Source organism: Lepidochelys kempii, chromosome 3 (genome assembly GCF_965140285.1).
Source record: "Lepidochelys kempii isolate rLepKem1 chromosome 3, rLepKem1.hap1, whole genome shotgun sequence".
Lineage (NCBI taxonomy): Eukaryota > Metazoa > Chordata > Testudines > Cheloniidae > Lepidochelys > Lepidochelys kempii.
In genome coordinates this window covers 166241103-166268690 of record NC_136382.1, presented here as the reverse complement: position 1 = coordinate 166268690, position 27588 = coordinate 166241103, and the positions used below count along the sequence as shown (strand labels likewise).

Below are 27588 nucleotides of genomic sequence, written 5' to 3'. Positions count from 1 at the left end.
GCTGCAGGAGGATACAAGGAACCGTCCCTGTGTATGTAAACAAACTGCTCCACCTAGCCCCTCTTGCCTAATTCTACAGGGGGAATGAAAAGCAGATAATGCTACCTCTTTGTTGTACCACTTCCTCTCTGAGTGAATTAATGAAAAGTCGATAGCTGTGCCCTGTTAAATTGGGGATGCCATAAGTACACAATTGTAATAGGAAAAACAAACACTTACCTAAAGTTCCTTACCCTGCATTGGGCTTGCCTGTGCTCAGCTGCTGGGACTGACTGGGCTGCGGTGGAATCTCAAACAGGTCCTGGCTCATGGCATAGCTGGATTCCCCGGTTGCATGGTTTTCATCCTTCACTTCCCCTCCACCTCCTTGTCCTCACTGTTCACACCAGGGGCCTGTGGCTTGGGCTCCTCTGAGTTATCCACGATGGTTTGTGGGGTGGCGATGGCAGACTGACTGTTGGCCTCTTTGGCCTTCTGATATGCCTGGTGCAGATTCTTTGCTTTCACATGGCACTGCTGCTAGTCCCTGTCGCACCTCTTCTCCTGAATTCCCCCATGCAGCCTGCTCATAGGTGTCCACATTTCTGTGGCTGGTCCATAGCTGTGCTTACACAGCCTCTTCTTCCCAGAGGCCCAGGAGATCCAGTATCTCCTGTTTACTCCAAGCTGGAGCACATGTGGCTGGCATGTTCAGCTGGGCAGTTGCACACAGGAATGGAGAAATGCTAGGGAGACAGTCAAGAAAAAGGCATTCAAAAAGTTGCGGGACTTTAACAGGGAGATTTTTTTCATTCTGGTCTCTGATCCCTGGGCAATGGAGTTTGCAGTTGTGACTAGAGCCGTCAGTGTCAGGCGTTGTGGGACAGCTGCTGGAGGATTGTTAGTGCCGACAAAGGTAACGCAGCATCTATACTTGTTCTGCATTGACCTAGGTACGTTGACCATGGTTCAGCGTTGCTTGGGGAGTTGGTGTTACTGTGTTGCTGTAATGGGGCGCTTACATCAGTAGGAGAGACATTTAAGTGTAAACACATGCACAACTATGTCGACAACTAGGCTTAACATCAGCCTAACTTGTTAGTGTATGCCATACCTAAGTGCTTATTTTCATTTGGTAGTACAATAGCTTCTCAACAAAGAAAAATCTATATCTGCTTTCCTGGCAATTATTTGCAGTGCTTCAAACTAATAAACTTTTTCTGTCTTAATAATCTCAAAAATCTGATTACTTTATTTGCCATTACATCAAAATACAGTTCATTTTGAAGAAACAGGTAATCCTACAGCTGCATCAATACGCACAGCGGTTGAATGCATGTTTACATTTGAGTGTTTGCCTCAGGCTGGCAGAAACAGTGCTTACAAACTACTTTTGTACTCTGCTACTCAGCTATTTTGCTTTCCAAAAACTGTAAAACTTGTAAAGAGAAAAGCACAGCAGATACCTAAAATGAAGGTATAATTTTTCTCAGCAGAGAAAGCAAGGCTTTCAGAGTGAACACGTGTGTGAGTGTTTTGCATACATAGCAACACATCAATGGAAAGATCTTTAGCAAACTGTTTTTGTGTGATCATAAAAATAACATAGTAGGAGGCATCTTTCTGAAATGCATCTCAAGTGTGGGGACCAGTAGAGGTAAAATTATCCCTATAGGAGATGGAAGTCACTTACCTTTTTCCAACTTAATTTAATAAGCTATGTCTCCACTAGTACTTTTGTCAGTAAAACTTTTGTTGTTCACCAACAAAAGTGCCAATGTGGGCTGCACTGTGTCTCCCACTGACATAGCTACTGCTACTTATTGGGAGTGTTTTAATTATGCTGATGGGAGAATTCTCTGCTGTCAGCATAGAGCAGCTATATGGGAGACCTTACAGCACCACTGCTGTAGGTCTCTAGTATAGATATAGCCTAAGGAATCAGAATGTCAAATTAGAAGTTATGCTCCAGATATAAATTGCTAACCCTGGTTCAAGAGACCGGAATGTGATCCAATGTTGTAACAGTTTCATAGAGTAAAATTCTTTTGAGCCCTGTCTTAATTATTATGAAAGTGAGGAGTAATTTTAAAATACATATTCTTTACTGCATTCAATGAATAACATCAAAATTTTGAAACCTAAGCCTTTTAAAAATCAGTTTTAGTAATGTTCTCCTTGTGTTTCAGGTTCAGTGATATTCACTTTGTATTAAGGAAAAAAGCAGATATAAAATGAGCTGGGTTGTGGAAGAGTGGAAAGAAGGCCTTTCCACAAGGGCCCTTCAGAAGATTCAAGAGCTTGAAAGTCAACTAGACAAGCTTAAAAAAGAACGGCAGCAAAGACAGTTTCAGCTTGAATCACTGGAGGCAGCTTTGCAAAAGCAGAAGCAGAAGGTAATAGTTTTAATGCACCATGTAACTTTTAATGCAATTTTGTTCTGCTCGTATCCATTCAGAGTGCTGCTGCAAAGATTCTCCTGCCTGTCACTTTGACCATGTCACCTCTCTTGGCACCCCTCTGTTCACTACTGCAGAAAACAAGCTGCTTGTCTTCACTTCCAAGCTCCTTCATGGCCTACCCCAACCAAGGCATCCTTTTTTCATTCACTATTGAAATGTCAACTCCTGCATCCAATCAGCCCATAATAAATTTTAAATTTTTCAACAAGCACCTTTATGCTTTCTCCCATGCTGACTGTCAACTTATGCTTGGGAGGAGCTCCCCATAACCATCCGCGAAGTCCCTTCATCTTCTTTCAAAGCCCTCCTTGCAACTATCCTTTGCTGTGATGCCTACAAAAACTTGACAACAGTTAAGCTGTGGTCTCAGTACACAAGCTGCCTATCCTAGTGACCAATGTTTTCTCATTGTTTCCTTGTACTCTCCCCTTTTTCCTTGTTTTGTACTTAAATTGTAAGCTCTTTGGGATAGGGATCGTCTTATTGTTCTGTTTGTACAGCGCTTAACACAGTGGGGGTACTGGTCCATGACGAGGGCTCCTAGGTGTTATGGTAATAGCAAACCATCACTTATACAATGCGTCTAGAGTGCTGTGCAAACATTAATCTTATAAGGCACAGTGGAAAAAGTAAAATTTTTTAAAAAGACCTTTATGTAAATTGTTTTGATTATACAGGGTGCTTTGTAAAACAAATTATTTCTACAAATGGACATCTGTGAACACTCATCACTTCATATAAAATTTTTATAAACATACCAAAATTGTCATGTTGATGATCTGCGCCCAGTTTCTCATATCAGATACTCATTGGTATTTTGTGAATGATTAGCTCAACTTATTTTGTACCCAGCAACAGGCTCATTCAGAATTTACACAAACTTGTCTGTATATGTGTGGTGGTTTTAAAGTACTGGAATAAACTCTGTTATAATGGCTATTAAAAATTGCTGCTTTTATTTTCCTAGAGTCCTAGGCCAGAAGGGAGCATTGTGATCATCCGTTCTGATCTTTTATATAACATAAGTCTCAGAACCTCCCAGAAATAATTCCTGGAGCATATCTTCTAGAGAAACATCCAGTCTTCACTTTAAAATCTAAAAATATTATGTACAACTGTAATAATCCCCCATTTATGCATCATCAGCATAGTTTGAACCCCAAACCTTATCATTATTAGCACAGACTATCACTTGAGCTAAAAGGACTTGACTCTTCGGTATAGAGCCTCCAATTTAATCAGGGCTTTAGTCACAAAAAAGCCATAATACCTAGGTTTATAGCTGATCAGATGAATATTTGCAAAACGTCTATGCTGCCATCAAAAAATTAACTTACCAGTAAAATGTAGACTACTCACTCAGTTTTTTGTGCTAATAATCACTCTGAGCAGTGATTCACACCTGTGTAAAGTAGTGAATGAAAATTACACTAGCCCACTATCCAGGCCTTGCTATGTATTCAGTCTTAACCTGTCACTGGCCTCTTGCTCTGGTAGTGCTTTTTTGGGACCATTCTATCAGGGATAGGAATGTATGCACTATACTTTGCAAAGGCTGGAAATGTCAAATCTGTTTTCCAATGCTACATAACGCAACACAGATCATGAGAGAGAGGGATCTTGAAATTGCATTATTCTGACTACTATCTTGCATCCCTACTTCAAATCAGACATGGCTGCTCCAGCTGCTATCTTGAGGCAATGCAACTTGAGCATTGATTTCTAACTCTAGTCATTCAGGAAATACTGATTGCTAAAATTGACAGATTTGAAGGGAGAGGGGCAAGATGATGATCAGAGTCATCAGTTTAGCTCGTCTGATGATGTGCAAGGGCTGGATAGGTGTTTTTATAGCCAATAAACTCTTCCAAGAACTGGTGTGGGGCCACTGATTAGAGAAATCGTTTTAATATTAATACCAAGGTGGAAATTAACATAGACTTGTGGTGACTATATTTTGATTTTAAATGTTACACAGGGAAGCCTTTTCAAAAATGTGATATGGACATTATTAGAATAGCAAAATAGCTTTGTGTGTAACTGAAATTTTCAGTGTCAGGCCTTTGAAATGTAGTGAATAAAAATATTCTCAAGTACTATATAATAAAGCAGAAATTGTTTATTTTGTAAGTGGTCTCCACGCTTCACTCTGAATAAAGAGGTTTATTCTCAGGCTTGATCAAAATTTTAAAATAAGATTTTTTTTATGTTTTTTATAATTGACTAATCAAATTAGGTTGAAAATGAAAAAAACGAAGGAGCAACACTAAAAAGAGAAAACCAGAGCTTGATGGAATTGTGTGATAATCTTGAAAAAACAAAGCAGAAAATTTCACATGATCTTCAAGTAAAAGAATCGCAAGTTAATTATCAAGCGGGACAACTAACTTCAAGCAAGAAACAAATTGAAAGACTAGAACAGGAACTTAAAAGGTGAGACCATACTGTTCTGCTTTAACTAGTGTGTCTGTTATCCCATTTAAATATTATTTTGCTTAGACATGTAGATGACTATCAAATTACTGTCTTCGTCCACTTTATCTTATTTTAATTTAACTGTATTCCATGTTTAAATAGAAGTTTGAATTTGTGGCCAAAATCTTCAAACCTGGGTGCCTAAAATAGGGCTCCTAAAGTCCCACCTTTAGGCCTCTGATTATCTAATGTAATGCACACCTGGAACTCCTACTGAGCTCAGTGGAATTCATAGGTACTCAGCACATTTGAATATTTGGCCCTTTCTTTGTTGGGCAAAAAAAGTTTTATGTTTCAAACCTGTTAGCTTAACAGGATTGAAAAAAATACATACTTTATTTGCCTGTCAAGATTAGGCCTTGTTAAATATGTGCCTAAACACTTGAAAGTTGTCTTGGCAAAATTCATCTTTTATAGCACAGCTTGGTGTGTGTCCACATTTAATTTTCTCTATTCCAACAAAATCTGCTTTTTCTGGCATTAATTATTTCTCTTTTTCAAAGTGACATAAGTCCCCTGCCAGTATAGTTCTTATGGATGCACATGTACCTGCAATCCCACAATGCAACTTTCCCTTCCAGAGTGACTGTCGGTCTGGTAGTACTCTTGAACTCCACTGTCCAGAGTGCAGCAACCTGGAAGTTGTCCTCCCCTCGCTTTTAAATGCCAATATGTTTCTTGTTCCCTGCTACATTTTCACTGAGTGTAGGTTCCTAGTTCTGTCTCATGCTGCTGTCCATTCCAAGAGGGGGGGTGTTCAGTTTCCTTGCACTGTGTGGGGAGGAGCATGGGCAGGCACATCTACAGCACTCCTGATGGAAGAAGAATATTTACAGCAATTGGGTGAAGGCTATGGCAAAATTCAGCCTCCTCAGAGAGGTTCAGTGCTACACAAAGGAAAAGGAGCTGAGGCAGTGGTACCAGAAGGTGAAGAAAAGATGAATTTTGGAGCCACCTGCATGACCTGTCTCTCATTGTGAGCAGGGCACTATATTCTGGAGGGGCCCTGCCTCCTCCCCGTAACCCTGTGGACACTCCTGCTGAGGAGAAGGTAATCCCTCCCTGTAGTAATGGATGAGCAAGAGGTATCTGGCCCTGACCAGGAAGGTGGGGACAAGGAGAGATACAGCAAGGCAGGTGACAGCCAGGAGCTGTTTCATACCTAGCCATGACATGCATCAATGTTTCCTCCTTGGGTGAAGGCAGAGTGTGATAGGTGAAAGTGGTTAATATCCCATTAAATAAACTATTGTTTGCTGATATGCCTTAACTTTTGGCAAATGCATACTTGTGTGCAGACAGTAAGGTGGTATTTCCCCTATATCCTCCGCATACCCCCCATTATGGCTGCAAACAGTCAGCCATTACTCCACATTCCCCACTTTGTCAGTCATCCGTAACAGACACTCTGGTGTGGGTTTTTCTATTCTCAACGTTCCCAAAGTGATCTGCCCCTTACCTAGTTTCTCTCAGGAGCTGTACCCAAATCTAGATCTAGTGCCCATATTATAATCAAATCTTCCTCTCAAAAAGACAGACCAGCATACAGTGTACTGAAAACGTCTCTTTTAAAACAAGACTTTTACTGCAAAGGTTCTAACTGCATCAATAGTAACAGGAGGCAGAATTGTTTGTAGCAAAGTCAATGAGACACAATTGACAATAACTAGCTTCATTAAGTTGATATCCTAGGATTACAATTACATACAGAATCTAGGTGTATACATTCTCTAATAACAAATCTGCACTTTAAGGCATTACATGTAGCTTGACAAAGCACTATAAACCATGAATTGAAACATAGTGCACTCTAGGCTTAGAAAGTCAAGACTACGCGACCTACACTTCCTTTCAGTTGAGATAGCACTGCAATGTTACTGATCTGATGGCAGTATATACAGTGTGGAAAGTCATCCTGAACTGCAAGTGCATACATACCACGTGGATCGGATACAGCGGGCACAAAGCGGAGACACGTTCAATTTTAAACATTTCAAGGAACAGTATGGCCAGAGAAAGGAAGCAAGTTGGCACGCTATCAGTTGGTGTCTTGCGGTGCTTTGAGGTATAGACAGAGCAGCCTGTTAATTTTTACACACAAAGCTTTCTGGTTTGTGGGCACAATTTCATGAACTTTTTTTTCAGGGAGTAGTATGTAAGGCTTACCCAAACATTATGTTGAAGATACGCTTTGACCAGCCCACCATGGTATGACACATCCCCATGCCACTTTGCCAGGACCTCTGAGGGGGATTATTGCAGAAAACAGCATGGCTGCATGCTTCTATGGGCATAATAAGGCCTCTTAAACAGCTCCTTCTTTGCCACTTTAGGATCATTTCAGGAAGTCATGCCCCTTGCTAAGTGCAGTTGTCTTTATTAAATGCTATCCTTTTTATATATCAGAATGAACCCTATCCCCTCCCCAAGGCATTGGGTTAAGAAACTTGCTGTACTCTCCATGTAAGGTCTAGCACTCATTTTGCCTTAATAATTTAGAGGCAATCCACATAGTTATCATGTACAAGGTAGGAAAATCTGAGTAGCTGCAACAATTATGTCATGGAAGACCACCTCCCTTCCTCTCCACCTAACAGTTCTCTCTTTATCAGTAACCTTGATAGTGGGATTCTCCTCAAGATTCTCCCTAACACCTGTGCAGATGTCTGGTCACTGTCAGAGCCAAAAGGAAGTGCATAGAGAAGGATGTGCTCTGTGAGGTTATGCAGGTGTAAAAGTGAAATGCAAGAGCAATAAGGCAGGGGTGTGAACAGCTGCTGAAGGAGTAGAGGGAGGATAAAGATGCAAAAAGAAATGCTGCTGTTGATCCAGCTGCTCAAATACATTGTTGATCAGGGAGCATTAAGGATCTCACTGAATTAGTTCACCCACTCCAAAGCATGGATAAATATGGGGTGTTGGGGGATCATAGACACCTCATCCCCTTGTGTCAGTTCCCTCTGTATTCTACTCCCATGGACAACATGTTAGGGAACAAAGAACTTTGATTACACATACAGTCATCTGTGATGCACTGACATCTAGTCTGCATGTTGTACTTGTACCTAGTCAAGGTATATAGCTAGTAAAGTTATTTATAAGTAATCTTTTTTTTTAATGTCTAGTATGCCGTGGTGTTAATAAAATACATACTTGAAAGTTGGTGCAACTTTATTGTGACTCTTTAGTATTGCAGTGCTAGAAAGTAATACAACCAGAAAGGCTTCCATACCTCTCAAAAAAGTCAATACATGTATATTACAGAAATGCTAGCCTTTTAGTCTAGAAATACACTACCTGTACTATACTGATGGCCATAGAAACACTGTCAATCTTCCATACTTCAATAACAAATTCCTTAAAAGTCATGTGTATCTCAAAAAACCAACACATGTTCTATTAATAACCTAACCCCGTTTCTTTTAAACTATTACCTACTGTCGAAGTAAGCTTTTAAAGCTTCCCTTACCTGAACCGCGTTAGCAATGCAACTGTTAGTTAGCCTATTTTAGATCCAGCCTGTCCACCTCACTCATCCACCCTGGCAATAGGGTCTTATCAGATAGTGCTGAATGCTGTGCATTGCATTAGAACGGAGAATGTTTTACTTGTTGATATGGAGCTTTGGCATGAGACCCTTCCAACTCTGTCCACTTTACATTCCTTCTTCAGCTGCACAGGTGAGAATCAAATCTTTCTTTGCTTCTGTCCAGCTTGCTAGTATATGGTTTCTTGAGCCAGAGAATTAAGGGTAGATAGCTTCCATAAACTATGATTGGCACAGAAACGTCATTAATTCCAGTTGGATGGAGTGGGGAGTCTGCTTTCAATACGTCAAAAAGCACAGTGTTTCTAAAAACGGTGGGTGTCCTGAATTTTTCTGAACCAGCTAGTGTTTGTTAGCAACTTTTCCCTTGTGATTTACCAAGGCCTGTATACATTTTGAAATTACTTTTTTTTTTTTTTTTTTTTTTTTTTAATGCTCAGAAGCTGGGCAGGGGGAACACAGAATGGGGATTATATTCCCCACCTGTAACCCTACCATATTTAGGGAAACCCAGCTTATTGAATCCATTTATTCATTTTTTTTCCCCACAATTGCCTAGCCTAACTACCCTGTACAGCAGGGTATGCTTTATTGTCTTGCATACCTCAATGATGAGTGTCCTTACCATTGATCTTTTTTTGTAACACCAAATTGATTACCCCACTAATTGATAGCAAACTGGTGTTGTAAGATACCATAGGGCAATCACCATTTGTTTCCCCACTGTAAGGGCAGCTTTCACCTTGCTGTTTCTGTGTTGAGGGATTGGGGTGAGCTGAGCATGCAACTCTAGGAATGAACTTCTGCATCTAAAAGTTCTAGAACCACCGATTGTCCCAGCTTTGTGACAATTTGGGCCCACCACTCATTAGACAGGCTCAAAACTGCCACTCCACCAAATGTGGTTGTTCCATGAATACCCTCTGCATTTATTTTCCAGTTATCCTCAGCTGAGTCTTTGAATGCTGAGTCTTTGGGAATATAGCACTGGAATGCCTATTCAGAGTGCAATGTGTTTTTGCCAGTATAATTCAATGCTATTTAGACATATCATGCCAGCAGAAATGGCAGAGTGTAAAATGCGCTTTGCCAAAATAGTTTTGGTAGTGTCACTATGACAACAGAATTTTTACCACTGCAGCTTTCTAGTGCAACTTTTTAGAGAGACAGGCTTGAAAATGTTGACCTAATGCTCTAACTTTATCACTCTCATTAATATAATATAAAGAGTTTGGAGGTTATATGACCCTTAAGGGGATTGTTGTACATAGAGCAGTAGCTTCATAAAATGGAATCTTAATAAAACAATTTAATTATGAACATTTGGGGAATCTGTCTATGTACAGTTTATGAATTGTTTGATATTGGGGACCCTGTGTCAGACTGCAAACTCCGTTTTGAATGTGGATCTTTTAGCCTCTTTCTTTTTACCTCCATCTTGGACTAAAATTCCAAGTGGTGGGGGCACAAAGCAAACAATGACAGACTGTTAAACTCTGATGATCATTTAACTGGAGCATTTAGCATTTAACTAAAGCCCTGGGACAAAGCAAGGGCTACCATCCAGGCCAAACTAGTTTTTTCAAAATTTGAATTCTAGGCATGATGGTAACTAAGCAACAGAATCTGTGGGAAGGTACTTTAATTAGCTGATGAGGCTGATTGGGAGTCACCTGAGAAAGTGGGGGGAGATAATAAGAGGGTCTCTAACCCTAGGAGGGGGGCAAGGAGAGAAAAGACTACAGATACTCCATGATTCAGAGGAGAAACCATGTGCAGGAGGGCAGAGAGAGAGGAAGAATCCTGAACTAGAGGACTCTGAGCTAGGTCCAAAGAATGCTCTAAGAGTGGTGAGGAAATTGAAGCAGGGAATTGTGTATAGGGTTTTTTTTTTTTTTTTTTGGCCAGATCTGAATACTTATTGTGCTTGCTAACAGAGTGGTTTTTGGGAATGCTTGTAAAGTCTGTGTGTCTGTATTCAGCTACCACATGTCACTGAAGAGGTGAACTGTGTACCCAGAGTGCCCACAACGTTGGAGCTCTGGGGAAACCGGTGTGTTTGTCGGCGGGGTCGGTGCTGGCCTGGATGCCTAAGACAGCTAGGTTGTGTGGACCCATTTCTGTGAAGTGGAACTAAGAGCCTGTGCCCTGGAAGTGTACCAGAGAAGCCAAAGGAAAAGGCAGTGCTGCAGCCTATTCAGGCCAAGGGAAGCTTAAGAGCACAAATCTAGCATATTGGGATCTAAACACAGCAGTCTTGTGAATGTCCAGCAGAGGGAGCTTTATCAGAACTGACTGATCTTAATACTGTATAATTGTAATTCCTTTTCATCCATGTGTCCTTTTTGTTTCGAGTCTTCTGAAATCTTAAATCTTGTGTGTATCTAAAATATAAACAAATTGTCTCTTTCGTATAAGAATAAATTTAAAACAACCAAATATCACTAGAAGTGAAAGTACAGATTCCAATATTTATTTGAAGGTGTCGTATTGTAATCTAGAATTGATATATAAATCATATTTTTAGTGATATATCTTTATTGTGCCCAATTTTATATTCCTTGAGTAACCAAAATTGCCATTCAATGTGCATTTTGGGCTCTTAAAAATGTATGATTGGGCCCTATTTGTTTCTGTAACTAATTCCCTGAACTTCTAATTTTCTTTTAAACAGGTACAAATCTGAACTTGAGAGAAGTCAGCAAACATTGATTACAGGAGACTTATCATTCAGTAGTACACCACAGAAGAATTTTGCTGCTCCTTTAACACCAAATCAAAATCACAATGGTAATCCCCCCCCCCCCCCCCGTGTCTAGTAGGCAATTGAATAAAATGTAAATTCGTTTGAAAATACATGTCACTCCAGAAGCATAAAAGAAAACAGAAGGTGAATGAAGAAAACAGTTGACCATGTGTTTGGCTTATAATCTGTTAATGTCTATAAATTTCCAATATTTGAAAATTAGTTCTCATGAGTGAATATGTAAGAATTTAAGGGAGCATGCTTTGAGAGTCCAAGAATATGCTCTGTCTTGATTCAGGGGAGGGCACAAATGCAGATACTAATATAGACATAACATATGTACATCCTAATTATGTTCTATAACAAAACATTCAGGTGAAGGTTCATTAAAAATAATTGAAATTCAGTTTCGCTGGCTGGTGAATTGGGGTCTTGAGGGATTTAGTAGTAAATGCTCAGATTTCAAAATGTTTGCCAGTGACAATGTACATCACACAATTTATTTGTGTTTAGGGTTGTGAAATTCAGAATCTACAATACAAAACAAACACATTTCATGGACACTAAAACAAGGTACTGCCAAAAACTTGCATTTGGCTACCTGACTAACTGGAAGTGGAGATCAGTCCTTGTTCTCATTTGAAAGCTGAGATTTCAGATGCTTTCGGAAGATGCAAAGCATTCTGGCTATGGTGTTGCTTGAGAAAGTGGCTGCTACAGTTATGTAGGAATTAAAGTGGAAAGAAGCAAGATAGGAATCTGAGTGATGTGACTTTAAGCTGAGATTTTCAAATATGTGGTGATTCCCATTAGCAAGAAATTAGGTGTCCAAGTCCCACTGGTTTTTCTTTTTAAGCTTCTTTGAATATCTGAATCTCAATGCCTGATATTTCAGTCATGCTACAAATGAATGTTAATTCCAGGGGAGCGATGGGGAAAAAATTCTTCATTCAGGTGATATTACAATATACACTTATAGCCCTGGTATTCGTCCCTCAGTCTAATGGTTGCATTTTCATTGTGGCACTGAGTTCCAGATCTCAGTTTTCAGTCCCTGAAATACTCAGTTTTACTGGTTTTAGAAGAACTCCCCTTGAGTTGTTGTCTTTTATATATCACTAGAGGTTAATGAGGGCTGTTGCTTTTATCACCCTTGCTTAATATTAGGCATAAGAAATGGTATAAGAAAGATATTATGTATGAAATGAGCCAGATTAACAACAAATATTCATTGTCAATTTGTAGATTCCAAGTTTGAAGAACTCCAAGAAAAATACAATAAAGAAGTTGAAGAAAGAAAAAGGCTGGAGGCAGAACTGAGAAATATCCAGATTAAAGTAAGTATCATTTGAAATGGGGTATAGAGTATCTCAGAATTATAATCTCATTTATTGTGTGAAATGGAGAAAGGTGCAGTTCTTCAAAATTAGCCATATGATTTTTCAGGGAAACTGGTGAAATTAAATTTGCTCACTGTTCATGCCACTGAGATTAAAGTGTAGATTTAAGAAGAGTAAGCAGTGGGTATGGTTAATTTCCTGACAGCATTTTCAAAAAGTTAGTATGAATCAGAATACACAAAAAGGATTTTTTAAATATAATGTTTTCATCTAAATAATCACACATGACTGAGAATTTCTCATTACCCACAGTTATAAAGAGGGATAGAATTTATGAGGAACGTATATGTTTTTGCATTCAAAATCTGAAAATGACCTCTTCTGTTTCAAAAACAGAACAAACAAAAAACCTAACCTACTCAAGTTGGGCACAGTTGTTTTACCACCTTAAGAATATTTATACTACTTCAACATGCTTTAATCCTTTTTTAGGAAATGTGTACTGAAAAGCTACAAACAAAATTAATACAATACTTGTACAATCACTTTCTAGTAAATTTAAAAGTTTATTTACACAATAAACTCAGTGTAAATATCCAGGAGTATTCCCATTAAAGTTTTTCAGTTGGTGCTTCCTTTGTTGAAGTTTTAAAGACTGATAGTGCTGCCACGGAAATCAGGGATTACATTCTTGTTAATTTTGGGGGACCAATATTGGGGCCCCTAGTGCTTTAGTCACAAACTCCATTCAAATGTTAGACATATTGAAAAACCAAGTTCAGTAAGTACCAATAGCAGCTTTCTTGTATTTTTAGAACATAATGGCCCTAATGGATCAGACCAATGATCCATCTAGCCCATTATCCTGGCTTCTGGATGATGTCAGATGGTTCAGAGGGAATGAACAGAACAGGGCAATTTACTGAGTGATCCATCCCCTGTCATCCAGTCCCGGCTTCTGGCTGTCAGAGGTTTAGGGACACAGAGCTTGTCTAGTGAAAGAAAAATATCTGATATTAGAGCCTAAACATGTTTTTTGAGTCGAGGTATTTTGTAAAAGTAAGTGCAAATAATCTCTCTCTTGTGTATGGAACGATTTACATGTAGAATTCTTGCTAATGGGATCACCACACATTTGGAGATGAATAGAGCCCATAGTCTAAAATTGTATCTATATTTTTCCACAGAACACAAATGAGTATCAGATATAATTTACAGTAAGTCTAGAACAAAGTACATAAATGAATGTTATGCATGTCAACAGCTAGCTTTACAAAACTGATCTGATTGTGAGGAATGTGGAGGGAAGTAACTCAGCGTTAATTGATAGGACGCCTCTCTTAAAAAAACAAAACAAAAAACCTGATATGCTCAATATAAGGAACCACAAGTCAAACTTCTTGTCATTGAGATGCTGGCCAGCTTAGATGTATTTGAACTGCAGATAGTACTATCCCAACCCTGTTCAGCTGCCTGTGATGTTAATTGGCAAAGTATTCCAGTCAGTTGACTGTTGGGGGTATAAAAGCAGACTGGTGTGATTTGTATAGTACTTTGTACTAATGGATGATCTGTGTTGCTGACTCTGTTATCAAAAATTGTAACTGACAGCGTGACCTAGTGCCCTATCTTATTTCCACCATACAGTAGTGAATGAATTCTTTTATAAATTGTCAGCTGTGTAAAGGTAGATATGCTTTCCCCACCCTCTTTTTTTAAATAGAAAATAAATCATTCTCATCCTCAAAGTACTAAGAGTCACAGAGAGATTGCTCGGCATCAGGCTTCTTCATCAGTATTCTCGTGGCAACAAGAGAAGACACCAAGCTGTCCTTCATTCAGCAGTCAAGAAACCCCTTTAAAGAGAGGTTTTACTTCATCCCATTTTCCATGGGAACAAGAGGCAACTCCTAGCCACTGTGGCTTAAGATCAAAGAAGACAGATTTCAGCAACAGTTTCTCTGACAATTGTGATAATTCTTCTGTCATCAAGCAGTTAAAAACACAGAACCAAGGTATCTTGCAAGTATAGTTATGACTTGAAATCTATTTTATAAATAAGAACATCATTTTTTAAAGATAATTAAAACCCTCTGTGTTTAAGGACTTCATTGAAGGCTGTTTTATATATAAAATGTGGGTAAAATACCTTCTCAACTTGTAAGACTTTTTGAGATCTCTGGGTAAAAAACACTATATACGTGTTTATTAATTATTTTATTGATTTATAAAGTTTTTCCAGTAAGAAAAAATTAACTGAAGTAATAAAATGACTTGTTTTATTGTGTTTTGAATTTAATTCTTTGGAAGATTCTGTAGAGTAATCTGCTCTATCAAGAAGTCATTTTTCATGGAGATCCTTGCCTGGTTAAACTAAAACCATAGTAGAATGAACATTTGGAGCTTCTTCAACTGAGAAGTGTCGTGTTGTCCCCCTCCCGTCCCCCCCGACTATGGCTACACTAGAGAGTTTAGAGCTGCATTGGTGCAACTGTTCCGCTTTAAGCTCTTTAGTGTAGCCACTTTAAGCTGATGGGATAGAGGTCTCCCGTCAGCTTAATTACTCCACGCCCCGCAAGCAATGGTAGCTATGTCGGCAGGAGACGCGCTCCCGCCAACATAGTGCTGTCCACGCTGACGCTTAAGTCTAAGTTACGTCGCTCAGGTGGGTGGCTAATTCACACCGCTGAACAACATACCTTATGTCGACTTAAGCTGTAGTGTAGCCATAGCCTCAGTTCAGCTGTGCAGGATATCCACTCGGAAGTCTTTGTAGACATTTAATAAACACTATAGGATGAACCTTGTCTTCAGCAGATAAGGTGACAGGTGACTTAGGGCCATTTCATAACTTGTGCTCTGTTTTTCTGTCTTTGGTCTTCAGCTTTCTGTCGGTTAATTTTGTTACATTGTTGGAAGTGTTTAGGACAGTCTGGATCCTCCATTTTCTCAGTGAATGGATGCGCCTCCTTTCTTAGACTTCTACTTTAATCCAATTAAGCCAAAATTGTTGGCAAGTGGTCTTCAGAAAAGATAACTTTTTAAATGGTAATGCTGTTCTGCAGGGTAGTTGTATCAATTCAAACACTCACCCTTTGCTTACTGTTAGTTCAATTGGGTAGAGTTTTCATTCAATGTTTAGCTTATATGCATGGTCACATCGTAAAGTTCATTGCAAACCTAAACTGAAGTTTCAGCTTTGGAAGACTAAAGGGTTTTTGGGGGGCTGGGGCAGGGAGAAGGGTCAGAGACTGAAAAAAGGAAAATTCTCAACTGCTATTGGCTGCCATCTGTTTGTTTGCAGCTAGAGTATCAGTGGAATAGGTCCTCATGAAAGAATGATCAGATAATTTATTTCACATGCTAATAATCTGTAATTGCTGACTACTGTTCTTCATGTATAAAATTCCATTGAAGTGTGTGGAAAAGAAACTGTATAGATTCTGAGCCTCCCCAAACACACACATGTGTATCATGACAAAAGCAGTTTTGATTTGTAATACGCAATGTTTTAGTGATGTGAAAAAAAGACCATAGATTGTATTTACTAAGAGCCCACAGATTGTATTTACTAAAGGACCCTTCCAAAAAGAGAGACATGCATTGAATAAGCTAAACGAACACTGTTTGGTTAAATTTGGCCCAAAACATAGGTTTGTAATAGCTTTTCTTAAGAAGCAGCTTTTTCAAAACTTAAGACCAAGCAGAAATGTTTCAATAACTTTTTAGAAAATTCCAGTGGAGGTAGTTCTTAAAAACAAAGAACCTCTGCAAAATTGGTGGCCTAAACACTGCAACGTTGTGCCAATGCATAAAAATTGGAAAATGAAGCTAGTAAAAAACAAAGTGAAACTGATCGATAGTCACTATCCAAGCTCAAAAAATAAACATAAATTGAGCCAACTAGACTTTTAAAGGCCTTTCAATTTTCCTAATTTAATAGATTTTTAAAATTTTTATATTGCTACATATTTAATCTGATAAGCAGTTTTTAAATAGTTTTTATTTTTTATTTGCATTTGATAGGTGCCTGAAGTCTTATCAAGTGCATAGAATATGTCTAATTAGAATGTGTAGGCTGCTTTAAAGTACTAATACAGTAAATAACTTTTTAAGTAGAAGGCATCATATTAATCCTTTTTCTTTTAAATTAAGAATTAAGCTCCAGAGTTCAAGAACTAGAGCATCAGCTACAAGATCAAGAAAAAGAAAAGAAATTCCATATGAACAAACTTCAAGAAACTCAACTCCAGCTGGAGAAAACAAAACTGGAATTCATGGACAAAGATTCTATTTTGCACAAAATTAGAGATGAATTGAATAGAATGACAGCACAACGTGATCAAGCTACTGCCCAGGTACCATGTTGCACCAGGCCTCTTCTGGCTGCTTTTATAATTATTGTTAGCAGTAGTGTGTGCAAACATTCAGTCATATTTACAAGATTCAAGATATTGAATAATGTTTCTTAGAACATCCTGAGGATAATGAATTGAAAGTACGTATTATGTTGGACAACCTAAAGTTCTTAATTAGCTTGCCATTTTCTGCAAGGTTCCAAGCACTTCTTAGCAGGTACTTAGCATCTTGCAGCCTCATGCCTTTGGGCATGATTCACTAGAGATCTGGAACATCTTTTCTGGTAAGTAGGGCCCTACCAAATTCACGGCCATGAAAAGCACATCACAGACCGTGAAATCTGGTCTGTATAGAACAGGATAAAAGTACACAAAAGATTTCACAGGGGAGACCAGCATTTCTGCAAATCTAGAGAAGCCCTGCTCCAGATTTACTTAATGGGTGAAGCAATGAGACTAGCTTCAGGACCTGGGTCATATAACCGTCCTGTAAATGCCTTCTCTGCTCCTTAGAGTGCTAGTACTGGGTCCTTAACTTCCTGGGCCTCATCAGCAACATCCTGTTTCAAAATCTGGCATGTTGGACAAGAAGCTTTCTGTGAAAAAGGTACAGAGATGGAAGAGTACAGAGATGATCCCAGACTAAGATCTCCTCAAAGAAGGGTGGAGAAATCCAAGCTTTTATGCAGATCCAACTTATGCTATCTTATGTCCGGACAAAGTGTGTTTAGGACACATCCTGTGTTCCTACTGACAGTTGTCACAGACTTACATCTGAACTAGCAGATTCATCTGCCTATATTTTTCTTTGAACCACCTGCTTCTAAGGCTCATGCTATGCTCCATATGTTGAATGCCAGACATGCTTTGGCATGTTGTTTGCATGTTGTTTCTGCCTCTCCATAAACACTTAGCCCTGGTCTACACTACGAGCTTAGGTCGAATTTAGCAGAGTTAGATCGATTTAACCCTGCACCCATCCACACAATGAAGCCATTTTTGTCAACTTAATGGGCTCTTAAAATCTATTTCTGTACTCCTCCCCAACGAGGGGATTAGCGCTGAAATCGACATCGCCGGGTCGAATTTGGGTTAGTGTGGACCCAATTTGATGGTATTGGCCTCTGGGAGCTATCCCAGAGGGCTTCATTGTGACCGCTCTAGACAGCACTCTCAACTCGGATGCACTGGCCAGGTAGACAGGAAAAGGCCCGCGAACTTTTGAATTTCATTTCCTATTTGGCCAGCGTGGCAAGCGGATCAGCACAGGTGACCGTGCAGATCTCATCAGCAGAGGTGACCATGGAGTCCCAGAATCGCAAAAGAGCTCCAGCATGGACTGAACGGGAGATATTGGATCTGATCGCTGTATGGGGAGATGAATCCGTGCTATCAGAACTATGTTCAAAAAGATGAAATGCCAAAATATTTGAAAAAATCTCCAAGGGCATGAAGGACAGAGGCTATAACAGGGACCCGCAGCAGTGCCGTGTGAAACTTAAGGAGCTCAGGCAAGCCTACCAAAAAAAACAAAGAGGCAAACGCCCACTTGGGGTTAGAGCCCCAGACATGCCGCTTCTATGATGAGCTGCATGCAATTCTAGGGGGTGCTACTACTACCCCACACCTGTACGTGGACTCCTGCAAGGGAGTCTCACGCAACAGGGATGAGGATTTTGGGGACAAGGAAGATAGTGCACACCAGGCAAGGGGAGAAATGGTTCTCCCCGACAGCCAGGAACTGTTTATCACCCTGGAGACAGTACCCTCCCAACCCGGGCTCCCGGACATTGAAGGCGGACAAAGCACCTCTGGTGAGTGTACCTTTGTAAATATAATACACAGTTTAAAAGCAAGCATGTTTAATGATTAATTTTACCTGAAGACTTGGTATGCATTCGCGGCCAGTACAGCTATTGGAAAAGTCTGTTAACGTGTCTGGGGGTGGAGCAGAAATCCTCCAGGGACATCTCAATGAAGCTCTCCTGGAGGTACTCCCAAAGCCTTTGCAAAAGGTTTCTGGGGAGGGCAGCCTTATTGCGTCCTCCATGGTAGGACACTTTACCATGGCAGGCCAGTAGCATGTAGTCTGGAATCATTGCATAAGAAAGTATGGCAGCGTGTGGTCCCGGTGTTGGCAGGCATTCAAGCAGCATCTGTTCTTTATCTCTCTGTGTTATCCTCAGGAGAGTGAAATCATTCATGATCACCTGGTTGAAATAGGGGAATTTTATTAAGGGGACATTCAGAGGTGGCTGTTCCTGCTGGGCTGTTTGCCTGTGGCTGAAAAGAAATCATCCCCATTGTTAGCCACACGGTGTGGGGAGGGGTGAAGTGATCATCCCAGAGAATTGGGTGTGTGTGGGGGGGTTAGTTGGGTTTGTGCTGCACATTAACCCGAAAACATCAGCCCCTCCTTTTAAATGGCCAATGTGTCTTTTTCAGTTTTACTCTCCCTTTTTTTTCCTCCTGTAGCTGCAAATGTTTCAACACTGCCACTAGCATCTCTGTCCCAGAGGCTAGCGCAGATAAGAAGGCGAAAAAACCACACTAGCGATGAAATGTTTTCTGCGCTCGTGCCGTCCACCCAAACTAGAAAGAGCCCAGCAGAATGCATAGAGGCAGACAATGGCAGAGTCCAGGAAAGCACAAAATGAATGCGAGGACAGGAGGGACGCACGAGAGGACAGGTGGCGGGAGCAACAGGAGAGGTGGCGGGATCAAGAGGAAAGGTGGCGGCAGCATGATGAGAGGAGGCAGGATGCAATACTGAGGCTACTGGAGGATCAAACTGATATGCTCTGGCATATGGTTGAGGTGCAGGAAAAGCACTGACCGCCACTGCAGTCCCTGTGTAACCAACTGCCCTCCTCCCCAAGTTCCATAGCCTCCTCACCCAGATGCCCAAGAACACACGGGGAGGGGCCTCCAGGCACCCAACCACTCCATCCCAGAGGACTGGCATTTAATAAGTTTTGAAGTGCAGTGTGGCCTTGTCCTTCCCTCCTCCCCCACCCCTCGCAGGCTACCTTGGCAATTATCCCCCTATTTGTGTGACAAATTAATAAAGAATGCATTAATTTGAAACAATGACCACTTTATTGCCTCTGCAAGTGGTGATTGAAGCGGGGAGGGGAGGACAGTTGGCTACAGGGAAGTAGAGTGAACCAAGGGGGCGGGTTTTCATCAAGGAGAAACAAACAGAAACAAAGTGGTTTTCAAAACTTCTCTGATGCGCAGCGCACCCTGCTGCGCTCTTCTAATCTCCTTGGTGTCTGGCTGTGTGTAATCAGCAGCCAGGCAATTTGCCTCAACTTCCCACTCCTCCATAAACGTCTCCCCCTGACTCTCACAGATATTGTGGAGCGCACAGCAAGCAGTAATAACAGTGGAATATTGGTTTCGCTGAGGTCTAACCGAGTCAGTAAACTGCACCAGCGTGCTTTTAAACGTCCAAATGCACATTCTACCACCATTCTGCACTTGCTCAGCCTGTAGTTGAACAGCTCCTGACTACTGTCCAGGGTGCCTGTGTGTGGCTTCATGAGCCATGGCATTAAGGGGTAAGCTGGGTCCCCAAGGATAACTATAGGCATTTCAACATCCGCAACGGTTATTTTCTGATCTGGAAAGTAAGTCCCTTGCTGCAGCTGTTCATATAGACCAGAGTCCCTGAAGAGACGACCGTCTTGTACCTTTCCCGGCCATCCCATGCTGATGTTGGTGAAACATCCCTTGTGATCCACCAGTGCTTGCAGCACCATTGAAAAGTACCCCTTTCGGTTTATGTACTGGCTTCCTTGGTGCTCCGGTGCCAAGATAGGGATATGGGTTTCATCTGTGGCCCCACCACAGTTAGGGAATCCCATTGCAGCAAAGCCATCCACTATGACCTGCACATTTCCTAGAGTCACTACCCTTGATAGAAGCAACTCAATGATCGCGTTGGCTACTTGGATCACAGCAGTCCCCACAGTAGATTTGCCCACTCCAATTTGATTTCTGACTGACCAGTAGCTGTCTGGCTTTGCAAGCTTCCAGAGGGCTAGCGCCACTCGCTTGTGAACTGTGAGGGCTGCTCTCATCTTGGTATTCTTGCACTTCAGGGCAGGGGAAAGCAAGTCACAAAGTTCCATGAAAGTGCCCTTATGCATGCAAAAGTTGCGCAGCCACTGGGAATCATCCCAGACCCGCAACATTATGCAGTCCCACCAGTCTCTGCTTGTTTCCCAGTCCCAGAATTGACGTTCCACAGCATGAGCCTGCCCCATTGCCACCAGGATGGCCAAATTGCCAGGGCCCCTACTTTAAGAGAAGTCTGTGTCCATGTCCTCACAACTTGTCACTGCGCTGCCATCGCCTCCTCACCTGCTTTAGCAGGTTCTGGTTCTGCATATACTGCATGATAATGCATGAGGTGTTTACAATGCTCATAACTGTTGCAGTGATCTGAGCGGGCTCCATGCTGCTTGTGGTATGGCGTGAGCAGGAGAGCAGAGTTGCACAGGAAGCGGTGGTTGGATGACCAGTTTTGCACACCTACTGTACCGTCTGCTGCCAGGACAACAGCTGAGTGGGCTGCATGCTCGCCGTGGTATGGTGACACAAGAGCAGCCAAGCAGAGTTGCAGCAGAAGTGGCGGATGACAACAGTCATACAGAGGACCTGCGAGACCACCAGGAGAGCAGAGTGGTAGCGGAAGCGGTTGTTCGATGACGATGGTTTCCAGACCTAGTGCACCGTCTGCTGCCGGGACAGAGCAGCCGAGCAGAGTTGCAGTGGAAGCGGCCCTGCGAGACCACCAGGAGAGCAGAGTGGCAGTGGAAGCGGTCGTTCCATGACGACGGTTTGCAGACCTACTGCACCATCTGCTGAAAGCAGTATGGTGCCCACATGGAAAAAAGGCACAAAACTATTGTCTGCCATTGCTTTCACGGAGGGAGGGGTGACTGACAACATGTACCCAAAACCACCCGCGACAATGTTTTTGCCCCATCAGGCATTGGGAGCTTAACCCAGAATTCCAATGGGTGGCGGAGACTGCAGGAACTGTGGGATAGCTACGTACAGTGCAATGCTCTGAAAGTCAATGGTAGCCTCGGTACTGTGGACACACTCCGCCGACTTAATGCACTTAGTGGGGACACGCACAATCGACGGTATAAAATTGCTTCCTAAATATTGACTTCTATAAATTCGACCTAATTTCGTAGAGTAGACATACCCTTAGATTAAAGAAGTTATGTTGCCTTGGGGAAACCACCACATGTGTCTTCTGTAGGTGTGATGGTTGTCACCTACCCTTTCCTGTCAGGGTTTTTATGAATGCATGCAGATTCTGCTGCCTACCTAAGAATGTTAGAAATTCTGCTGCTTCCTACATCCCATATACAGGATGCTGAAGATTATACGATCACATGAATGGGGGTTAAGAATTTGCCTCTGGAGAGATACAGCAATGGTGGTTGTTTGCTACCTCTGTGAGGACCCCATTGAGAGATGGTCTTGGCTGGGAGTAGGTTGAGGCCTGAGACATTGAGCCAATCCAGTGTTATTACCATGTTTGTATACAGATGTTCAAGTAATTTAACAATGAGAACTTTTGACCTGTGACTAGGCCCTCTCCACTTCACTGACAGCAAACTGGAGAGGAAAGATTGATTGGTTGCTAGTTCTGATGTCACAATAATGCTACTTATGAATCACCTGAGTTACTGGCATAGTTCTGTCACCATAACCTCTAGATGTGACTGTTAAGAGCTTTTCTTATTACAATCCAGCTTCTTTAAATGAGTTTTAAATCTGATTTAATTACAAATTTATAGTATTAAATTTGGAACATATGAAGAGCCTGTGGTGGTCTATCACTGAGATAATCAAAGCCAAGAATAAGGTGAGAGAACAAGTGGTGAATTTTATTAATATTGTGATCTTAAAAAAATTAGTTTTCTCTGGCAAAGTAAGAAACTATTTTATGCAGAAAATTAATAGGTCATTTAAAGTGTAACTGCTAAACTTGGAAAATAGATTAATTTATTATACTGTGAAACAAGGATTTTTAGTTCCGCTTTAAATGCCAATGTCAACTTGTTGGGTGAGAATCAGATCCTCTTCAATTTAGGCGTAAACAATTTATTTTAGCCTTTATTATATATGTTTTAAGACAATGCTACTATCACCTATGAATTACATAAACATGCAAAAAAAGGTAAGGCAAGAAAAGGAAATGCTCAGGTTCTCTTTCTTGGGGACAGGGTGACTCTTTACAAATCTCTGCTATGCTTGGCTATTTTTTCCCTGTATCTTCTCCACTATTATGTCAATTATCTTTTTTTTTTTTTAATCCTCTGTTCTGTAACTTTGCGCAGACTCAGTATAGGAACCTACCTCATCTCTGTCTTTATGTATGGTGATAAAGTTCCTCCTCCGCCTTGGTGGGTCCTGCGCTTATTGGCGGATTTGCTCGCCTCAGAGGTTCACGGCAGCCCTCCGTTTGGCCACTTTCGTGGCTCAAATCTGCCATTCACTCAGTTCGCCTCATCACTGGCCAACATGGGGAAAAGGAAGAAGAACAATCCCCACAGTCTCTGCTGATCCACGTAGTGGATCGGGGAACAGGTCAGAGACCTTCCCCTGTGGTGGAACCCACAGTCCAGGTCAACTCCTCCGGTATCAAGTAGGGAGTTGGAGGGATGGGGGGAACCAGGCCCGCCCTCTACTCTGGGTTCCAGCCCAGGGCCCTGTGGATTGCAGCTGTCTACAGTGGCTCAGGTAACAGCTGCGTGACAGCTACAACTCCCTGGACTACTTCCCCATGGCCTCCTCCCAACACCTTCTTTATCCTTACCATAGGACCTTCCTCCTGGTGTCTGATAATGCTTGTACACCTCAGTCCTCCAACAGTCCGCATTCTCACTCTCAGCTTCTTGTGCCTCTTGCTCCCAGCTCCTCGCACGTGCACCACAAACTGAAGTGAGCTCCTTTTTTAAACCCAGGTGCCCTGATTAGCCTGCCTGTCTTAATTGATTCTAGCAGCTCCTTGATTGGCTGCAGGTGTTCTAATCAGCTTGTCTGCCTTAATTGTTTCCAGAAAGTTCCTGATTGTTCTGGAACCTTCCCTGTTACCTTACCCAGGGAAAAGGGACCTACTTTACCTGGGGCTAATATATCTGCCTTCTGTCACTCTCCTGTAGCCATCTGGCCTGACCCTGTCACACCATATACATTCCCTTCTAACCCCCTACTTAGAAGATTCTCCTGCATAAATCACAATAACTAACCCAATTTAATAAATGTTTTGCCTATCTTGCTAAAACTTACTTACATCTGTGTAGTTCCCAACACATCTATTCCTTGCTGTCATGGCCACTGGCTCCATCCAGTTGTACTTACTTTACAGCAATTTTTATTCTTACTCATCTGTTTTTGTGGCTTTTAGTTTTTACTTGTTAGCTGGTCGAATGGACGGGTGGAGGGTGAGGGATTGTACCTGACTTACTGAAAGCTAACAGCTCTCTTCTCAAGCCTGCTATCCGCTTGGCCAAGAATTTTATATATGAGACACACAACCCAGTTTTCTGATTTACAAACTATTTCAGCAAAATCTCACGATCTAAAGCATCAGAAATAAATACAAAAAGCAAAAATTCCTTCATATTTTCTTATAGGATTATATATAATATTAATTTCTCTAACATTACTTAGTACATATTTAACTAACACAGTTCATTACACAGTTCTTCAACAAAGCTTAACTTTGTATGTGCTTGCTAATGGTGGCTCCATAATTTACAGTAGAACTTCAGAGTTACGAACACCAGAGTTATGAACTGATCAGTCAACCCCACAAAGCTCATTTGGAACCAGAAGTACACAATTAGGCAGCAGCAGAGACAACCCCCCCCCCCCAAAAGGCAAATACAGTACAGTACTGTGTTAAACATAAACTATTAAAAAATAAAGGGAAAGCAGCGTTTTTTCTTCTGCATAGTTTAGTTTTAAAGCTGTATTAAGTCAATGTTCAGTTGTAAACTTTTAAAAGAACAACCATAACATTTTGTTCAGAGTTACGAACAACGTCCATTCCCGAGTTGCTCATAACTCTTGAGGTTCTACTGTTTTTATTTAAGTCCACCATTTTCCTCCATTTCCCTCTGCCCTTAAAAAATTTAAAATAAATATCTTTACATGAGCTAAAACATCTTGTACTTTTGCTTATGCAGCACCAGCACAGGCAGAAGTTAATAAACCCTATTCGTAGAACTGTAATGCAGTCTGTAAAGCTGATACATAAACAAGGAAACAGAATAGAGCTATCCACTTAGAGTCACAGACCTGCATGATCCAGGACAGAATTTTTCTATATCCTTTGGACCCTCTAAATACTAGTGGTACCTCTGGATCCCTTCCATGACAGGAAAGAATTTACACACCATACTGAAGAGTTTTAAAGTGCTCAGAATGCAAGATCTTGGATCTTTCCAAGACCTCTACATTTTGCTCCAGAAGAATCGAGGGGAAAAAGGGCCTCTTGTATTCAGTGCAAAGAAGCCCAAGAAATTTCTGTGGCTATAGTACTGATATAATTGAAATGTTGAAATAATTTGCATTAGTGGAGCAAACGTGTATTAATCATATAAAATGGATTTTTTTTTTTTGCTAGCTAAAACAGATGCCAGACAGCTGTACACTGATAAGAGTAAAGAAATTAAGCCAGTCAAACCCAGCCTTTCATTAAGAGATAAATCCCTCTTTGGCCCCTGTCTTCCCATTCCCATGAAGGGACCTACACTTTGCTATATGGGAGAGGGTGGGCAAGACTTCAGCAACCTGCACAACGCTTCCTTTCTCTGCAGGAGCTTCCTTGCCACTGCATGTGGTTTGGTTTAGTCGATCAGCCACTGCACTGCTATACTGGACAACAGAGCAGGAGAACCATGGAAACTAGTGGATCATCTTCTGCTCTATACCTTTTGGGATTAGTGATTGGTTCCTTTTTTTTCCCTACCTTCTCCCTTTCAGAAATTCCCAGCACCTATCCCAGCTATGTGGGAGGGTGCTGTGGGGAAGATCTGCACTTTGAAAACTTTTCCTTTATGGATAAGTTGCTCTGATAGACTGAACAAATAGTAGGCCAGCTCTCTAATGAGGCAGCCAGCAATGCAGTATTGTTGTTGTGGTAGAGTGAATAACTATAACAAACATCTAAGAAACACAGATATTTTATATATGCTAAAGCCATTTGAAAGTGTAATAAAAAGACATTTTAACAGCACCACTGTCTCCTTCTTTGAAAATCATTGGCTTTTCACCATAATTACGTTCCATAAATACATAAAAGCTGAAGCAACAGGAGATGCTCTTGTCACAACGTTCTATTCCATTAATATTCTAATTCATTTATGTGTAAGCAGGACCTCACTTCAACAAAGCATAAATTAAAATGAAATATAACTCCACATATGCCAGTAACATTGTCACATCCCTTTAAAATTATATTCAAATAAATTGTTCATCTGCTTTAAAAGTATCCAACCATGAAGTTGATTTAAATCTTATCAGTGGTTCACTTTTTTATTACCTTTAAGAATAGTTACTTGCCGTAAAGAAAAGATTTCAGAAAATAAAAATATGTTCCATAGAGAGAGAAGAACAGTTATTCTGCTAGGACAGCTTTCTGGTAAATTGGTTGTAAGTCTCCCTAACATGCTGCAAACGTAATGAAACTGTAAGAGACAAAGGAGCAGTAGCATTACAAACAGTTGTATTGTGTTCTGAGAAAATGCATAGTAGTGTGCTTTCGGCAACTTTCAGACTTATATCAGCAGATTGTTTTCACAATAGAAATTACACTGGGAATTTATTAAATGGGGTTTCAGTGTACTCTGGTTCTTTATAAACCACCAAAATTACAAGCAATATATTATTTTAATAAAAATGACAGATAAACTGAAACACTTCTAATAGGAGAATTTCCTCTCAAAAGGAAATTCTTAGCATATTGATTTTCAGTTTAAAATTTCAGTCTAACCTACTTTAAACAATGAAAATTGTTCTGTTCTTGCTGTTCAAAATAGTTCAGTAATGTTTTTCTGTTGAATCAATGTGCTGATTCACTGTAAATTAAGTTGCATTGAATTTATCTCCTGTGCCTAAACACTTCTAGTTTTTTTCAGTTTTTGCTGCTCACTTATTGAAACTTAGCACACACTTGTACTGTAGCCAAGTGTAATTGGTTATCAGTTTGGTATGGGATACCTATGTGGGTGTCCACTGCATCATGGAAGACTGTAAGCAGTTTTGGGGCAAAGACCATGACTTCCTCGTATGTATGTATGGTTTTTTTGTTTTTTTAAGGTGCCTACTAAAGTGGGGTTTCAATCCTGATTGTGGGGGCGGGATTGCTATTGTAGTACAAATAATAAATATTCCCCTTGTATCGCTGTGATTTATGATGAAACTTTTTGTAGTATGAAATGGTGGAGCAAAAGATGAAAAAACTGTCAGAAGAATTGAATTGTCAAAGAGAAAATGCTGAAAGTGCTCGTCGCTCATTAGAACAGAAAGTAAAAGAAAAGGAAAAGGAATTCCAAAAGGTAAGACAAGACCCATTTTTTCACAAGTTTAAAGTTGCCTCCAGACTGCTATTATCAGAGAGAACAAGTTGTTCATTGAGTATTTG

The 27588-nt window shown here is 40.8% G+C and overlaps 1 protein-coding gene across 3 annotated transcripts in view; it reads left to right on the top strand.

Annotated features, from left to right (window-relative positions):
* CENPF (centromere protein F) overlaps nt 1-27588 on the top strand; it is a 68283-nt gene that overhangs the window by 3388 nt on the left and 37307 nt on the right. For 2 of the 3 annotated variants that reach the window (XM_073338918.1, XM_073338916.2), the window contains exons 2-8: nt 2169-2375; nt 4678-4874; nt 11138-11253; nt 12455-12546; nt 14273-14564; nt 16705-16907; nt 27377-27502. In XM_073338918.1, the coding sequence (XP_073195019.1) occupies nt 2214-2375; nt 4678-4874; nt 11138-11253; nt 12455-12546; nt 14273-14564; nt 16705-16907; nt 27377-27502 (1188 nt within the window). In that variant the 5' untranslated portion in view covers nt 2169-2213. Of the gene's footprint in view, nt 1-654; nt 896-2168; nt 2376-4677; nt 4875-11137; nt 11254-12454; nt 12547-14272; nt 14565-16704; nt 16908-27376; nt 27503-27588 lie in introns of those variants that run through there. The other variant, XM_073338917.2, reaches the window with a different exon arrangement.